General features: G+C 41.2%; 1 protein-coding gene across 2 annotated transcripts in view; it reads left to right on the forward strand.

The window, feature by feature from the left end:
* Window positions 1–16,581, forward strand: part of MLH1 (mutL homolog 1) — a 36,202-nt gene that overhangs the window by 6,731 nt on the left and 12,890 nt on the right. For both annotated transcript variants that reach the window (XM_006905758.3, XM_025039320.1), the window contains exons 4-13: window positions 685–758; window positions 2,399–2,471; window positions 3,568–3,659; window positions 5,051–5,093; window positions 5,230–5,318; window positions 7,300–7,412; window positions 9,809–9,902; window positions 10,814–10,967; window positions 13,093–13,463; window positions 15,179–15,327. In XM_006905758.3, coding sequence (XP_006905820.1) covers window positions 685–758; window positions 2,399–2,471; window positions 3,568–3,659; window positions 5,051–5,093; window positions 5,230–5,318; window positions 7,300–7,412; window positions 9,809–9,902; window positions 10,814–10,967; window positions 13,093–13,463; window positions 15,179–15,327 — 1,252 coding nt within the window. The remainder of the gene's footprint in view (window positions 1–684; window positions 759–2,398; window positions 2,472–3,567; window positions 3,660–5,050; window positions 5,094–5,229; window positions 5,319–7,299; window positions 7,413–9,808; window positions 9,903–10,813; window positions 10,968–13,092; window positions 13,464–15,178; window positions 15,328–16,581) is intronic.

Below are 16,581 nucleotides of genomic sequence, written 5' to 3' on the forward strand. Positions count from 1 at the left end.
ACCTGCCGTGGGCTACATTCACTTTATCCTGTGATGCTGTCACGCAGACCTCATCCCAGTGCCTGGTTGCATTTATGATGTCCTCATGAAAGGAGATGCAGATTCCAAAGGCCTAGGAAACCAATCTTGATTATAAGGGAAAAAATGGTCACGACTTTTTAAAAAAATTTTTTATGTCGATTGCATAATTTTAAATTTATATTTCTTAACATGTAATTGCTTACAGAAAACAGTTTTAACTAAAAGTATACAATATTGTCTATTTGAAGTGACTGTTATCCATTTCTGAAGGCAAGTTTTAAAACTGTTGCAAGACAAATCATGGAGAATATTAAACATACCTATAACTATATCTGAACTCAGTTGCTGTTAACACATTAATGCTTTGGTGTGTTTCCTTTTGGCCTATATATATATATATATATACACACACACACACACACACACACACACACACACACATTTTTTTTTTCTTTCCTCGTTTTAATGATTATGCTACAGATTGAATTCGGTAGACTTTTTTTATTTTTTTAACATGTCATCAGTGTAAGTAAGCAAAATGCTCATTGTTGCATCTCTTAATACAAAATAGAAGAGGCAGTTCAGATAAGCTTTCCCTTAACGACATGACATGGGGTAACCCAGCAGTGAGTTTCTTTCATTCCATTTTCTTTTCTTCTTTAGGCTTTGGCCAGCATAAGCCATGTGGCTCATGTCACTATTACAACCAAAACAGCTGATGGAAAGTGTGCATACAGGTAAAGTCCTGTCTTCTTTTATTCATGTATTTTCATCTAGAGATGTGCTTTTTGCCTGCATCTCAAAGTAATTCTATCTAAACATCAGTGTTAATCTTTTTTGGCCAAGATCTTGGCTAAGTTTTTTTTTTTTTCCTCTCTTTGTATTAGTTGGTAATCCACAGGGATGATTATTAGGTAATTCTCTCACTTCATGAATTTTTAAAAGATAAGACGTGACATATTACAAGTGCATAGCAAGGTGTCTGTTACCCAGAGTTACTCTAAGTAAGTGGTAGCTGCAGATGTTATTCTGCCCTTTGCCTCCTCAGTGGGGTATCACTTTGAGCTAATTACAGGCCTGTGGCTGGGATACTGGAGCCTCACAGTTCCTTCGCTGGCTCATGAGCCACCAGCTCCCCGCCACATGTGCATGCCTGTGCCGGATTGCCTTCCCATGGATGGCCGCTGACTATTATGCTGGCGCAATTTTCAGAGGCTGATAAATGGCCACGGAGCAGAGCAAAAGCAGATTAAAGAAATCAAAATTTTTCTAAAAAATCAAAATCACATCTTTGTTTTTATAAGCACTGGCCATTCAGACAAGCAGGAGTACCTAATTCATGCCCCCAAAGGAGAATTTTTTTATCATATAGATTGTAAGTAAATATAGAAAATAGCTTCAATAAGGGCAGTTCTGCCTGTTTCTCAGTCTTAAGACAAAGGTGTGTAGTGGAAGATGGAGCATTTCAGAGTATACAGCACTGATGCTAGAAGAGTTTGACTCTGTGTGAATTGTAATTGCCCTGGGATCTGAGCGGCTGATATGATTAGAAGCCCTTCTCACAAAATAAGGAGACATTTATGGGTTAATGTCTTCCTATGTAGCCTGGGACACAATTTCCATTTCTTCACTTCTGGGATCATGTTATGCTCCTGCTTGGGACCTCTAGTGGCTCCTTTCCATGGCCAAATGAAATCCAGAGTCATCACCATAGCAACCAGCACCCTCCCAACATGGTCTCAGTCCACCTTTCAACCTCTTCTCTCTACACAGCCCCAGCTGCCACATATTCTAAAGCTTTATGTTTTTCTCTTCCTGGATGGTCTTCTCTGCTCTCTCCACCTGAAATAATTCCTCCCTCTATCCCCGATGAATTGTTACCTGATGAATTGTTACCTCTTCCGTGAGACTTTTACCCACCCCCACTCTCACCCCAGGCCACATGTTTCCTTCTCTAGATCACTCAGCCCATTGTTCTACACTTTCGGCAAAAGTCCGTCCTTTTGCTGGATCAAGAGCTTTCCAAGGCCTTTCTTTATTACCAGGCCTCTGCAGGCCTGATGTGTGGTAGCCCCTCAGTAAATGATTACAGAAAATTCTGAAAAAAATCTTACTGCCATCTTAGACACTGGCAAAACTGTTATTTATAGCTCGGAACTCAGGAGCGAAAAAGCAACATTTGCTAGAAAAACAGGGATTTTTTTTATCCAATTAGAATGATTATAGAAGTAGTGGAAAACTAAAGAGGAAAGTGGTAATTAAGACAGTTTATCACATGCATATATTTTAATCTATCATTGATATAATTTTTTTTTACCTCTGTGGATAAGTTTCTGTTTTTTTTAGATATTAATAATTTCTTATATTTCCTGATTAGAGCAAATTACTCAGATGGAAAGCTGAAAGCTCCTCCTAAACCATGTGCAGGCAATCAAGGGACCCAGATCACGGTAAGAGGGGCATGTGGCAGGGTAAATTGTTGAAAAAGAGCTTTGTATAAATATTGAAATAAAAAAATAAAATTATCTCAACTTTCAAAGTAATAATAAAGTGAATCTCTACTAGTTAGTAGAAGCCCCGAGGTGTGACTCCCTAAGCAAGAGAAATGACTATTGGCTTCTGTGGCATGGCAGCCTGTTCACCCTGTCATCTTTTTTAAGAGGCTGGGAGATCCTTTTCCCTGGATGGCAGAAATCAGTGGCAGGGTCGTTGGCTTGGCTCCAGAAGATGTGAGTTAGAATCCCAGCCTTGCCACTCAATGGTTGTATGTCCAGAGGCAAGTTGTTTAATGTCCCTTAACCTCACTTTTCTCATCTATCAAATGGAGTAATGAATACCTGCCCACTCAGAGGGCATTTGAGTAATATAAGTGCATCTTATTCAGGAGAAAGTCCATTACGCTTATTTCTGTGGTGCCACATTTGGTCTCTTCTATGGTCCCGTAAAGCACCCCACTGTCCTGTTATACATCCTGTCTCCACCTCCAGCCCTGGCTAGAGCACATCTCCCTGAAACTCTAAGACCTGGGCTTCACGAGGCAGGCAGGAGGCAGAAATGAACATGTGCTTCGAAATGCATGTTAAGAGGGATCCTGTACCAGGTGACCGCAGTGTGATTTCCAAGAAGCCCAGATCATCTCAGAAATTTTGTAATTATTTTTAGTTTGAAAAATAGGTTTGAATGCCATGTGATGTTATAATTGTTTGTAAGTTTATGTTTGCCCCAGTAAATCCTGTGCTATCCTGGGCAATACTGCTTTACTTGTCTTCATATTCCCAGGACAAAGCAAAGAGCCCGACATAGAGATGGCCTCCAGCACCTATTTGAAAAGTCAGTGAATGAATGTGGGATGCTGGAAAAATACCCTTACTTTCCTTTGTTAAGTCTGCCCTATCTCTCCCCCATCTCCCAGTCAGTGCTTAGAACCACATTGTTCGTAAATATAGCTGGATTCTCTGCCTTAAGACCCAGCTTTAGATGGGTAGCTTGGGTCTCTACATCCATATACTTCTATGAATTTACAAGAAAAATCAATCTTCTGTTCAGGTGGAGGACCTTTTTTACAACATATCCACGAGGAGGAAAGCTTTAAAAAATCCAAGTGAAGAGTATGGGAAAATTTTGGAAGTCGTTGGCAGGTACAGTCCAAACTCTGGGCGTGGGTCTCTGAGCTCTCTCACCAAAGGAATGTGTCCCAATGCTTGTGAACTGACCGCGGTTGCTGAGCTGCATACACAGAGTACAGCAGTACTAGCCTACGAATGGTATCTGGTCAATGTTTAACCACTAATTCTGAGTTTTCTCCCATGTCCCCAGGAGACAGTAATTGGTCTCTGAATCAGTGAGGGTTCTTTGGTGATGAGCAAAACAAACGGACTCTAGCTATCTCAAGCCCAAAATAAATTTATTGGAAGGCTAGGAGTGACTCACCAAGTGGAAAGGAGCCTGGACAGCTGCTCCTTGGGAAGGACGAGAACCAGGGTGGCTTCAGGGATTTAATGACGTGACCCTGCTCCAATGGTTTTCATCCTTTTCCTAATTTTGCTCAAGAGTCTGTTTCCTCGGAGAGTGCGTCTGGTTGGCGTAGTTTGCACCCACATCTATGGAGAGAAGATTTCTTGATTGACAATCTAACTAAAGATATATCAGACGGAATGGCCTGGGAGACTAGAGGCCATTAACAGAAGGGGAATGGGTTCAGGGCAGCTGAAAGTAACACCATGCCCATGATAGGGACTTAATCTGCTGGGACAGTGGCTCCAGCATGGGTTCTCTAAGCCTGAGTGTCCTTGAATTGTAACAACACAGATATGTTAACTATTTTTCAGTATTTCTGAAAAATCAAAAATGAATAAAACATTTACTACTAATAAAGTGGAACAGACTTATACATCGTTACTTCACTTTTCCCTGGAATTGTATAAATCAGTATCATAATATTACTTCCCAGAAATAAAGGTGCTCTGGAGGGCTATTTTGGTTCTAGATGTGGTAAAGTGAATTATCGTTACTGGATAAATGCATTTTGCTAGGCACAGTTCATGGGGCCCATGGAGGGAGGAGTAATAATATTTATCTGAGGAAAGGCTGGGCTATAGGACCTCGGGTCGAAGAAAAAATCGATGAGGAGAGACTGTATTAAGGGGCTCAGAGAGAGAACAAAAGAGTACAGGGGTTGTTAAAGCTAGGGTCTAGGTTTTGAAGATGTCCTTGAGGCAACCCAGACCTTTTGAGTTTATGAAAATAAAACTGTAGGCAAGGAGGAAATTGTGTTGGGATGTTCTTAAGTCTAGTCAGCAACCTATAAATGAAAAATGGAACCCCGTTTTTAGTTTGATTCAGCCACATTTAACATTGATATCTCTATGAAGTCTCTGCCGGCTTATTTTCCTATGGGTAAAATATGATATATGAAGATATTTTTGTTTATGTATATCTTTGTATCACTTAACTCCACCAATTTAACTAAAATTGTGCATTTGGCCACTCTTTGCTTACTGTTTCATTTTGGTTTTTTTTTCTTTGCCAGATATTCAATACATAACTCAGGCATTAGTTTCTCCGTTAAAAAGGTAAGTTATTGATTCATAGGAGATGGTTATGTATTATAAAAGAAAAAGGATTTTTTTATATCCTGTGAAGATAAGGCTGTGATGTTTCAGTCGTAACTGTGAAACAGCAAGTCGTATCTTCTGTTCTGTTTATCAGCAAGGCGAGACAGTAGCCGATGTTAGAACACTGCCCGGTGCCACAACTGTGGACAATATTCGCTCCATCTTTGGAAATGCTGTTAGCCGGTATGTTGATAACTTATATTTTAAAAAATCTTCCGCACTCCCTCTCGTTATTTTAGATTAAATAGCATCTGTTTTCAGTGTTTGCTTTAATCAAATATGCAGGCTTGTTTTCATGCTTCAGATTTGTTAATAGAATTATTAATGTCATATAACCAGCACTTCTTGGGTGCATGTTATCTCTCCAGCTTTAAATCAGTGTGTCCTCATTGGTCTCTGTCTTCAAAATATTTGTAGCATATAAAATTCTTTTATTCTCCAATGCTCCCTCTTTTCCTTTATTTCTTTTATCATCACTTTAGGATTTCTTTTATTATCATCCAACATTTATTACTCGCCTCTCATGTTCTAGGCTTTATGCCAGAAGTTGAGGAGGTAAAGACGATTATAATATTTCCTGCCTTTAAAGACTTCCCTGTCTGGTGGCAGGCAGATTTGTGAGTGTCACCAAATCTTCGTAGTCAAGGAAAGCCTAGGAGGGGACTTTGCTTATTTTAGAGATTTTTCATGGTACTCCTCTTTGCCATCATTTCCACACCACCAGAACAACCATGTCTGTTACTGATTCCTAGCTAAATCTCAGGACTTTACAAAGCCCAAAGTGCCTGTGTCATAGTTTGAGGGTGAAAATACCCATCCATATGCTAGGCATGCACCGGGAGCTGGGATACACAGATGAATGGGACAGCCCCTCACTTCTGTTTTTCCAGTAATCTTAGCAGTAGTCCCAGAACCCAGTTTTCTACTTTGAAGGACAGATTGTTCATTCTTTGAGCAAAAGCAAGTTTTTAACTAGGGAATAGCCAACTTGCTTTTAATTACCCTTTTCTTTCTAATTGTTACTAAATTGTTTTAAATTGTGCTCCAAGAGCAAAGAGCTCTTTGTACAGTGAAACTTTTAAGAGCTTCTTAGCTAAATTTTAAAACTCGGAATTAGTTGTTATGAAATTCCTAGGGACTTTACGAGATTAGAAATCCCACAGGGCAGCAGTTCCCAAAGCGTGTTTTCAGAACACCAGCCTCTTGAGACATTTTGGGGAAGAAAGGGTTTGCTGGTTCACTGTGTGTGGGAAACACTACAAGCTCTATCCTCTGCTCAGATACTCAAGAGTACTGCATGAAAAGCTTCCATCATACATTCAGCAAAAACTTATTGAGTGCCTGTTATTCGCTGAGTGCTGTGCTATAAGGTAGAGATATATAGTAGGTAATAAAGCAGAAATGATTCTTGTCCTCAGAGGACTCATTCTAGTTGGAAAGACACATGAAATAATTCTGCCATCCATTAGTGATTGTGCTAGATGTCACAAAGAAAAAAATAATAAGGCACAACAGGAGAATCGCTTAGGGTCAGGGAGGAGGATAGTCATAGGCTCTTTGCAAAAGTAATTCCTGAGATCTGAGGGCTAAGGAGGAGTAACTGAGGGGTAACTAACTGACAATAGGAGCTTACCAGGCAGAAGGACCATTGCTGGGGAAGGGCCTCAGGCAGAAATGAGTGTGGCCTTGCGAGGACCTCCTTTCCCTTATTAACCTGATCTCCCCTTAAACACACTCTAGGCAGCACCACGCTGGAGCCCCACTATGGTATGATTCACTGTAGTAAGGGATTCAGCAGAGATAAGTTTGTTGGGACTCTGATCTCTGCGATGTTGTTACTAAGATACATAAATTTTCAGCAAAATAAGATATCGGAGCTTGGAGTTGTCATTATGTCCCAGCAATTAGAGTGCTGCTTGGCCATTAGCACAGGTGCTAGAAAACACTATCTGGGTGGGTGAGTGGATAGATGGGTGGACGGACGGGCGGATGGGTGACTGGACAGACAGATGAACTGATAGGTGGGCCAGACGACCTCAACAAAGCACCTCTGGGGTCCTCATATGACTGTTTATGGGAAGGAGCTCTGATTTTTCCAACTCTGATTATAACATTTGAATTTTCCAGTATTTTCAAAAGCCTCAACATTTCTTTTTCCAACCAGAGAATTGATAGAAGTTGGATGTGAGGATAAAACATTAGCCTTCAAAATGAAGGGCTACATATCCAATGCAAACTACTCGGTGAAGAAGTGCATCTTCTTACTCTTCATCAACCGTAAGTAAAAAAGAGCCAAGTAAGGAAATCTGTCCACGGAATTTTATGGGCCCATGGAAAACTCCCGATCCACAGATTTGATTACACACAGGAGCAGCTCATGCTGAAATGTGGTTTGATTAGGAAGCATTTATAATTTCTGGCCTATGTCTGCCCGGCCCTCTGAGACATGCTCATTACTGATTGGCTGTTGCCTCTAAGGGGGAGCTTGGGAGAGGGGAAGACAGGCCGCTGCGAGCCAGCACCTCTTCATTGCCTGCTGGCATCAGAGCCTTTCCAAGCAGGCCCTAGGCAGATCTTTGTTCTCCTTAGAGCAAGGTCCTCTTTTTGAAATTGCATAGCGAGACACAGAGAGAGGGATATTTGGGTGTAGGCAATATTATTAAAATAATTGAATGCTAAGCCCTTTAAGATTTGGATTTTTCTCAGATTCCTTTCCAGTCCTTATCTCTCTGCTGACATACTGTTCGTTGACATGATTGCTGCCTATTAAGCAAATACTACTGTGTATTCTACTTCTTTTTACTTAATTTCATATTATATGGTTTTCAGAGACAGTGACAGGGCAAAAGCAAACATGGTCTGATCCCGGTTTTCATTTTCCATTTAGAAACAAGATACATCTCTTCTCTTGTTCAGTTCTTATCATTTTTATGATATAGGTCCTTTATTGTTTAAAGAAATTTGTATATTTCATATTTTTTGTTTTGTTTTGCTATTGGAAATAGTATCGTCTCCCCTGCCATTTATAATGATAATCATCTATAAATGTCCCAAATTATACATATTTAAAGCAGTTCAGAGCAATATAGAAATAGGAGAGAGCCAGTATTTTACAGACACATTCTGTTAAACTGATTTATATTAGCAGGATCTTTTCATACTTTGTTAGGAAAGACTTAAGACTGATATAAAGCTTGCTTTAATCAAGGCTCAGAAAATGTTTTTCATTCGTTTTTTCCTAACCATGAGGAAAAATTGCTTTGTAACACATGTGTTGGCTACAGAACAGACAAGCAGAGATCAGTGTTAAGTGCCGTCTGAGTAGCTCATGTTCATGCTTCTGGAGGGATGGGTTACCACACGGGCTCTACGTTAACATCAGCTAATCTGGTCCTGATGCCAGGTTCCCGAGAGCAAAGAGAGGTCAGACTCTTACGCATGCCATTCAGTTATCTACACACTCTGCAGGCTCACTTAGGTGGCAGGGACAAAGAACACTCCTTTGGCATGTCTCAGATTCAGAAATCTCAGCAGAGGGCCTCCAGCTTTCCTTTTGTCATGTGCCCACACCTGCTCCAGGCCTGTGATCAGGACACTTTAGAGAGCAGAATATGGTGACTTTGTTGAGGAAGCTGCGGATTTAATGAGCACTCAGAGAATAGTTTCCTCACTGATAAAATCACAGCTGCTCCTCTCATTGGAAATAAAAAGATGTGACGTATTCTTGGCTACACTGACATATGATAACAGATGATCAGCAGGTCATCTGTCTAGGGGATGGGAGAGCTGTGTTTTCTGAAGATAGATCTTCCCCTGAATTTAGTCTTCTCTCTCCCAGCTTTTATTTTCCACACCCTCAAACCTGCCTCATTTCCTAAATTTCTTCCCACATACATTCAGATATTTGTGCTGCCTGAAATGCCCGGAAAACTTGTCCTTACTCTTCATTACTCAGTGTGGGTACCCCACGGTTGGAAGTCCCTGAGCAGAGTTAGTTGTTCCCTCATCTCACCATTTAGCACAGGGGTCCCCAAAACCTGGGCTGTGAACTGGTACCAGTCTGTGGCCTTTTAGGAACCAGGCCACACAGCAGGAGGTGAGGGGCAGGTGAGCGAGCAAAGCTTCATCTGTATTTGCAGCCGCTCCCCAGCACTAGCATCACCGCCTCAGCTCCACCTCAGATCATCAGGCATTAGATTCTCATAGGAGCACCTGTCCCTGGTGCCAAAAAGGTTGGGGACCCTGCTTTAGCACACATGTCTCTTCTCTCTAGTAGTGCTTACCACTTGGAGTTGGAATTCGTTTATTCACCAGTATATTGTCTCTCAGCATGTGGCACACATATGTGTTTGCAAGAATGAAGTCTGAGAGCTGATGTCATACTGCCCACTGTGCCCAGCAAGGACACAGGGAGTTTACCTGTGCTGATTGAGGGAGGGGATGTAGGGAGGCAGAGTTTATTGCCCTATCTTGTTTCTGCTACTTGGGGGAGGGGAGAGAGCCCCAAGCCCATAGAAAGATACTGGGAAGCTGTGGCCCTTTCTGGAAGTCTGATATGGATGTCACCCCAGAGGTGTTCTTCTTGAGGTGATTTCATGGCGTAGTATGAATGTTCACTTGTCACCTCATCCTCAGGACAGTCTTGAACTGGTTACTTTCTTTTTGTTTTTTAGATCGTCTGGTAGAGTCAGCCTCCTTAAGAAAAGCCATTGAAACGGTGTATGCAGCTTATTTACCCAAAAACACACACCCGTTCCTGTACCTCAGGTAATGCAATACCAGACTCCTTACCCAAGGCTCACAAGGAACGGAAATTCTGTCCAGCTGTCTTCTTTGAAAGAGATGGACTTGCTAATAGCCTGATCTGAGTGAATCCCATACTCCACTAGCACAAGGATGTCCTGTCCCTTTCTCATAGGTGAAGGGCATAGTGTTTCTCCATTTGCTCACTCATGTAGCAGAATCTCACTGAGAGCCTCCCGTGTGCCATGCACTGTGCTGGAGAAACAAAGATGAATAACATATCTTACCCGTGAACCAGGCAGAAACTACCCCAAACCTTGCAGAGAAACCCCTTCCTCCTCAGGGTCACTCAGTAGAGAGCACATCTACTGATAAAGCATCACATTGCAAAGCTCCGCTGTCACACAGCAAACAATGAAAGATGGATTTGGAGCTGCAGCAGTAAATTGATAGCTGGCGCAGCATTTAATCTGACTTTTGTTTTATGTTTTAATGATAGAAAGTTTTCTCGTTCTTGTTTTGATCTTTTTATAATATTGAAAAATAAATAAGGGACAGGTTCAGGATAACAGATGAGAAAATCGATGCAGAAAAGTTAAGTCACTTAACTCAGGTGACATAATAAGAAATTCCACCAGTTCTAGAATGATAATAACAGCTGACATAGAAAACTTTGCCAGTTACGTGCAAAGTGCTTTACGTGAATTTAATTCCCACTTTACAAATGAGGAAATTGAGGCAAAGCAAAATTATGTCACTTACCCAAAGCTACACAGCTCTTCAGTAGCAGAGTCAGCTTTTGAACCCAGGTCACTCAGACTTGACCTTGAAGTTTTGACCACTGTGTCATTTTGGGCCTCCTCCAAGTCCTTTGGCCACCACATTTCGCCTCCATCCCCTCCCAACTCAGGTAATTGTTCTCTTTTTCCTACCAGTTTAGAAATCAGCCCCCAGAATGTAGATGTCAATGTGCACCCCACAAAGCACGAAGTTCACTTCCTCCACGAGGACAGCATCCTGGACCGGGTGCAGCAGCACATTGAGAGCAAGCTCCTGGGCTCCAACTCCTCCAGGATGTACTTCACCCAGGTGACGGTGCTTTCATCCCGCTGCTTCTCCAGTGCCTTTGCCACCTTAAAATATGTCCTGTTGGTCATGAGAGCCCAGATTTTTGCCTGTTTCTTTAGGACTTTCCTTCTAAGAATTTTTTTGATAGTTTTAGCAACATTTCCATCTTTGAACCTAACCGTGAGGTATTGTCATGTTATCCCTAGGCCTGGAGTCACAAGGCCTGGCCTCTTACTCTGCCTCTGTCTGGGACCTTAGACCAACTTCCTCAGAAAACGAGCTATGACATATGGCGTGTTTTAAAGCACTTTCCATGCATTTAGTTTTTACTTAGTACTTTATTATACATTTGAAAATATTTTTTCTTGTATAATCTATTGAAAATATTTTTTTGTGTGTAATCTATTGTCCTCTTATACCTAATAAAATTAATAGAAATATCATTTAATATCCAATCCATATTCAGATGTCCCCATTGTGCAAAAAAGGTCCTTTTATAGTAGCTATGTTCATATCTGTTTCCAGTTCCACTCATTATCTTTGGTTATCATGTCTTTTAAGTCATTTTTAAGTGTCTTTGCAACTAGAAAAGTCACCCTACCCTTTTTTGTTATTCCTGTTGGATTATTCTAAAGATAATTCTGTAAAGTGACATACATTTTGGATTGGCCATTTGCTGCTTCTTAGTGACATTGAACTTGTTACAGCCCTCCAAATTTCCCTAAACCGGAAATTAGATCTACAAGCATGATTATATTCCAGTTAAAAAAATTTTTGCAGCAATTCTTTGTAGATGATGCCATGTACTTTCTATCACATCCCAGCAGGAGGCGCATACTGACGTGTCATTTTGGTAATTGAGCTGTGACAGCCTGACTCCTTCATTATAAAGTTCCCCCATTGATATTTAGCTTAATGGTTTCACCATTCACTGGTGCCCATTACCTGAATCAGTTATTAGGTTGCAAAATTATGTTTTTCTGATTTTATCATTTTTGTGTGTTAATTAACTATAATTCTTCTGTATAGAATAACTTTCCCTCATTTGTTAGAGCTATTTGGTTACTTGAAATATAGTTCAGACTATAAAGTAAGGATAATTGCTATCCCTTTAATTATCAATTTACAAAAGAATGAGTCAGTGTTCTAGCAATCTCCTGTGACATTTAATGACTTTTTCCTCTTTCTGTCTTTTCTTCTCTCTTCCTCTTTCTCTCCCTCCTTATCTTTTTCTCCTAGTATTTTGTCATAGCTGTTAACAAAGCAGTATAATTTAATTAATTATACTAATTTTTCTTTTTGGTGCTCAGATTATCCCATTTTAGACCAATGAAAGCCCCTTCAAGCTGATGTTCTTGTCCTTTTGACCCAATTTCATTAGTCTTTGATAGTTTCTTTGTTTCTAGCTTGACAAGCTATTGTAGGTTCACTTTGTACCTTCCCAGTCCAAGCCTTGAAACTGGCCATTTTTCCGAGAAACTCTGATTTATTTTAGTAGTGAATGATATTTAGAGACTTTAATCTGGGATCACGGAGTCCTCGTAGCTACTGGGTGGTCATTGCTTTTAGGCCTCTTGGGTGGGCAGAGCTAGGAAACACGTATATTTAAAAATAAGTATTAGAATAAAATAAGTATTAGAATGATGGTTGCCAAGAACTGGGAGAGGGCGGAATGGTGGTGTTGTTTAATGGGCACAGGATTTCAGTTTGGGAGGATGAAAAGTTCTAGAGACGGATGCTGGTGATGGTTGCATAATAATGTGAATAACTTAATGCCACAGAACTGTACACGTAAAAATGGTTAAATGGAAAATTTTGTGTTATATGTATTTTACCAGAATAAGAAAATAAAATTCTCTTATGACAGCAAAAAAGAAAAAAGAAAAACTCAAATATGAGGACTTTACACTAATGTTTACATTTCTAAGCAGTTTTAAGATCATAAGGGTTTTGCTGAATTTTTGAACTTTATATTTGTATATCTTTAATGTTATACTTTAAATTTAGGTCAGAACTGCTGTTAAAAATAATTCTGTAATGATAAACATAGCAGGTTCTAGCTTTTCTCCAGTATTGATCCATCTGGGGACCTGGACTTCTATACTTCATATTCTGAATTTTCCTACTGCCTTCTTTTTTGTCACAGACTTTACTGCCAGGCCTTGCCGGCCCCTCGGGGGAGGTAGTTAAATCCACAACGGGTGTGACCCTCTCTTCTACTTCCGGAAGTGGTGACAAGGTGTATGCCCACCAGATGGTCCGCACAGATTCCCGGGAACAGAAGCTCGATGCCTTTCTGCAGCCTGGGAGCAAGGCCCTGTCCAGTCAGCCCCAGGTCGTTGTCCCAGAGGACAGGACAGATACTTCTAGTGCCAAGCAGCAGGATGAGGAAATGCTTGAAATCCCAGCTCCTGCTGACGTGGCTGCCAAGAGTCAGAGCTCGGAGGGGGTGGCACCAAAGGGGGCTTCAGAAACATCAGAGAAGGGAGCATCCCCTCCTAGTCTGGGCAACCCCAGGTATGGCCTTTGGGAAAAATGGAACTTGCCTCCTTTGTTCTTTGCTAAAACTGCCTCTAAATTGGATGTTTTCATGAACTGCTTGTATCTTCTCTGTGCCTGACTTGGTCTCTGCCTTCGATGGGTCAGTGCTGTGGCCTTGTCCACTGTCTGCCTTTGACCATGTCTTTAGAGTCACCCATCACAGTGGCCTTTGAAATATCTTAAATGTCCATAATTCCAAGTATTAGTTAAAAATACATCAGGAAAAAAATCAGATTTACCTTTTATTTTTAGTAAGGAATTTTGATAAAGTCTCAACAGCAGAAGTGGCTAGAGCAGGAAACCTAAAATACCTAGAAAATTCTCTTTCATCCTACTCGAAGCTGCTTTCATTCCTTTCAGGAAGAACACACTTTCTCATTCAAATTTTGAAACTCCCTGAAGCACATGAGCTAGTGGTGAGCGAGGGTAGAGAAAGAGAGCAGGAATAGCAGAAATAATGACTGTCATTTAATTTTGAGCATTTCTAGTATACCATCTGCAGGTTCTTGAAAGACATCCCACTGAAATCTGCGAGGCAGATATTCATCATTTAATGTGTTCAGGTCCTGAACCTGCAGCTCAGGGTGAAGTCATCTGCCCAAGACTGCACATCCATTGGTGGCTGACCACTGAAACCATGGCACTGATTGGCCATCAGAACTTTGATGAGTTACTTAACTCTAGTTTGCTCATTTCCTAGTCAGTCTAGCAAAATGACTTCTAAAGATTTTTCCTCAAAGAATAATAATGGATGCTAACATTTACTGAGCACTCACTACGTACGTGCCAGGTACTTTACATACCTTATCTCATTTCATGCTCTTAACAGCCTTGCGGGAAGTATTGCATTTCTGTTTATCATTTGAGGAACTAACATCACAAACTCTTCAGCCTCACAGCAGTCAAAGAAATCTTTTTAAACCAGAAATCAGATTGTATCATTCCTCTGCTGAAAGCCAGTAGCTTCCCATTGCACTTGGGATAAAATCCCCCTGTACTCCCTAAGGCCCACCTTTTCTTTTGCCCTCATGGTGTTCTGGCCACACTGGTCTTGTAGCTGACCTGAGCTCACTGAGCTTCTTACCATAACTCTGTGCTTTCACTGTTCCCGTGAGTTAGGAAGGCTGGCTTGTCAGGTCTCAACTCAAATGTTGAGGCCTTCTTTGTCCATTTAATCTCAAGTGCACTCTCTCTCACATCCCCATCATACTATTATGGTACCCTGTTTTATTTTCTTCATAGCAAATACTAAAAATGATCTTTTTTCTCTGCTATTTGATTCCCCCACTAGAAAGTAAGCATCGTGAGGGCAGGCACCTTGACTATCTTGTTCATGGCTGTGTGTAGTTGGTATTATAACAGTGTCTGATGGATAGGAAGATGGAAGATCGAATGAATGAGCCTTGGCAAGGTCAGTTCACTTGCTGGAAGCCCTGCCGCTCCACGGAGGCACGCTAGACTGTGTGTAGCCCCCAGCCGCTGGGATCTGTGGGCTGTGACATAAGCAGTGTGCCGTGGAAGAGACTGACCTCGCTGGCCTGCCACCAGCACAGGATCCCTCCCCAGCTATGCAGACCCAGCACGCAGAAGCTGCCCTCTTCTCCAAATTGCAACACACAAAATTTAGCTCAATTCAAAAAATATATTTTTAAAGAACGGTAATATCTGCCAGTTCCTTATCTTTATTGCAGAAAGAGACATCGGGAAGACTCTGATGTGGAAATGGTGGAAGACGAGTCCCGAAAAGAAATGACAGCAGCTTGTACCCCTCGTAGAAGAATCATTAACCTCACCAGTGTTCTGACTCTCCAGGAAGAAATTAATGAGAGGGGACATGAGAGTACGTAAGTGCCAAGGTCTCTTGGGGACTCCAAGGGCCTGAACTGGTAAAATTCAGTTTTTGGAAATGCAGAAAATACTCAAGTTAAGATGGCCATGGCAGTGTGCTAAGCAAACCTCCATTCCTTTACTAATCCACAACAGCAGCAGCTTATGACAATTTTCAACTGGGAGAGATGGGAAAAAAATAGTCTCTGGTTTTAATTAGAATCAGTCAGTATTCTCATTAAACCATGGGAGTGAGAGTAAAGCTGCCATTTAAATAACCGTCAGTTTGTTACTTAAAGCAGCATAATGATCAGCAAAATTCTAATCCTGTGCTGTTGCTGAAGGTGCGCAGACTTTGGGGGCACTACCACTTTCGTGTCACCTTAGACTCATGACCTCACTTTTCTGTGCCTCAGTTTTTCCTCATCTGCAAAATGAGATTAATTTTACCCTTAAAGATTATTGTGCTAATTAGAGATAAAATGTAAGTAAAACACTTATTACAGAGTAAAGAATCGGTAGATACTTTTATATCCCGAAGACAGAGTAATAAATCCATTATCATCTTCCTCACAAATAGCTTTTCTGAACACCTGAATGGAGAACTCCATTTTGGTCCCCGTTACTTCAAAACTAACTAAACGGTTTTAGGATATAAAAGGGGCCAGTCACCTCCCAGCAATGAAGTGACCTAGGGATTAGAATGTATAACAGCAACTTGTCCCTATCAACAATCCTGACCCTGCCTGATGAGTCAAACCGTCGTGCTCCAAGTGTAGACATCACGGCTCCAGGCTCCTGATGACAGCTCTGCACTTGAATCTACACAAGTTAGCCATAGCTGTCCCGCTTTTCACCTACGACACATTTCTTGAGTAATATAGTTAGATTTCAACACTGCTTTATAATGTGTCTTAAAATATGACAGCCTGGGTTTGTTTTAAAGGAAGTGGGTAGCTGAGAAAGAGTTGGGTGCCTTTCCCACTAATTCTTAACCTTTTAGAACAGCTGCTCTGACTTGGTGACCTCTTACATTTTCTCTGTCTCAGTCACCACTTGTTCGAATGAGTTCAGGAAGGCCTTAATTTGCCTTCCTTGCTCATTCTCTCTTTTCTTAGCACTCTGGGCCTTTGTCTGCATGTGTGGGGAAATATGGGTGTCTCTACCATTGGGAAGGGTAAAAACTTCCTGTGATTAAGGTCTTGCCAGTTGTGGAAGTAGCTGCCGGTTGACTTCTGATTTTTGTTTCCATGAAGATTCGCTCTGG

Source organism: Pteropus alecto, unplaced genomic scaffold (genome assembly GCF_000325575.1).
Source record: "Pteropus alecto unplaced genomic scaffold, ASM32557v1 scaffold10, whole genome shotgun sequence".
Taxonomy (NCBI): Eukaryota; Metazoa; Chordata; class Mammalia; order Chiroptera; family Pteropodidae; genus Pteropus; species Pteropus alecto.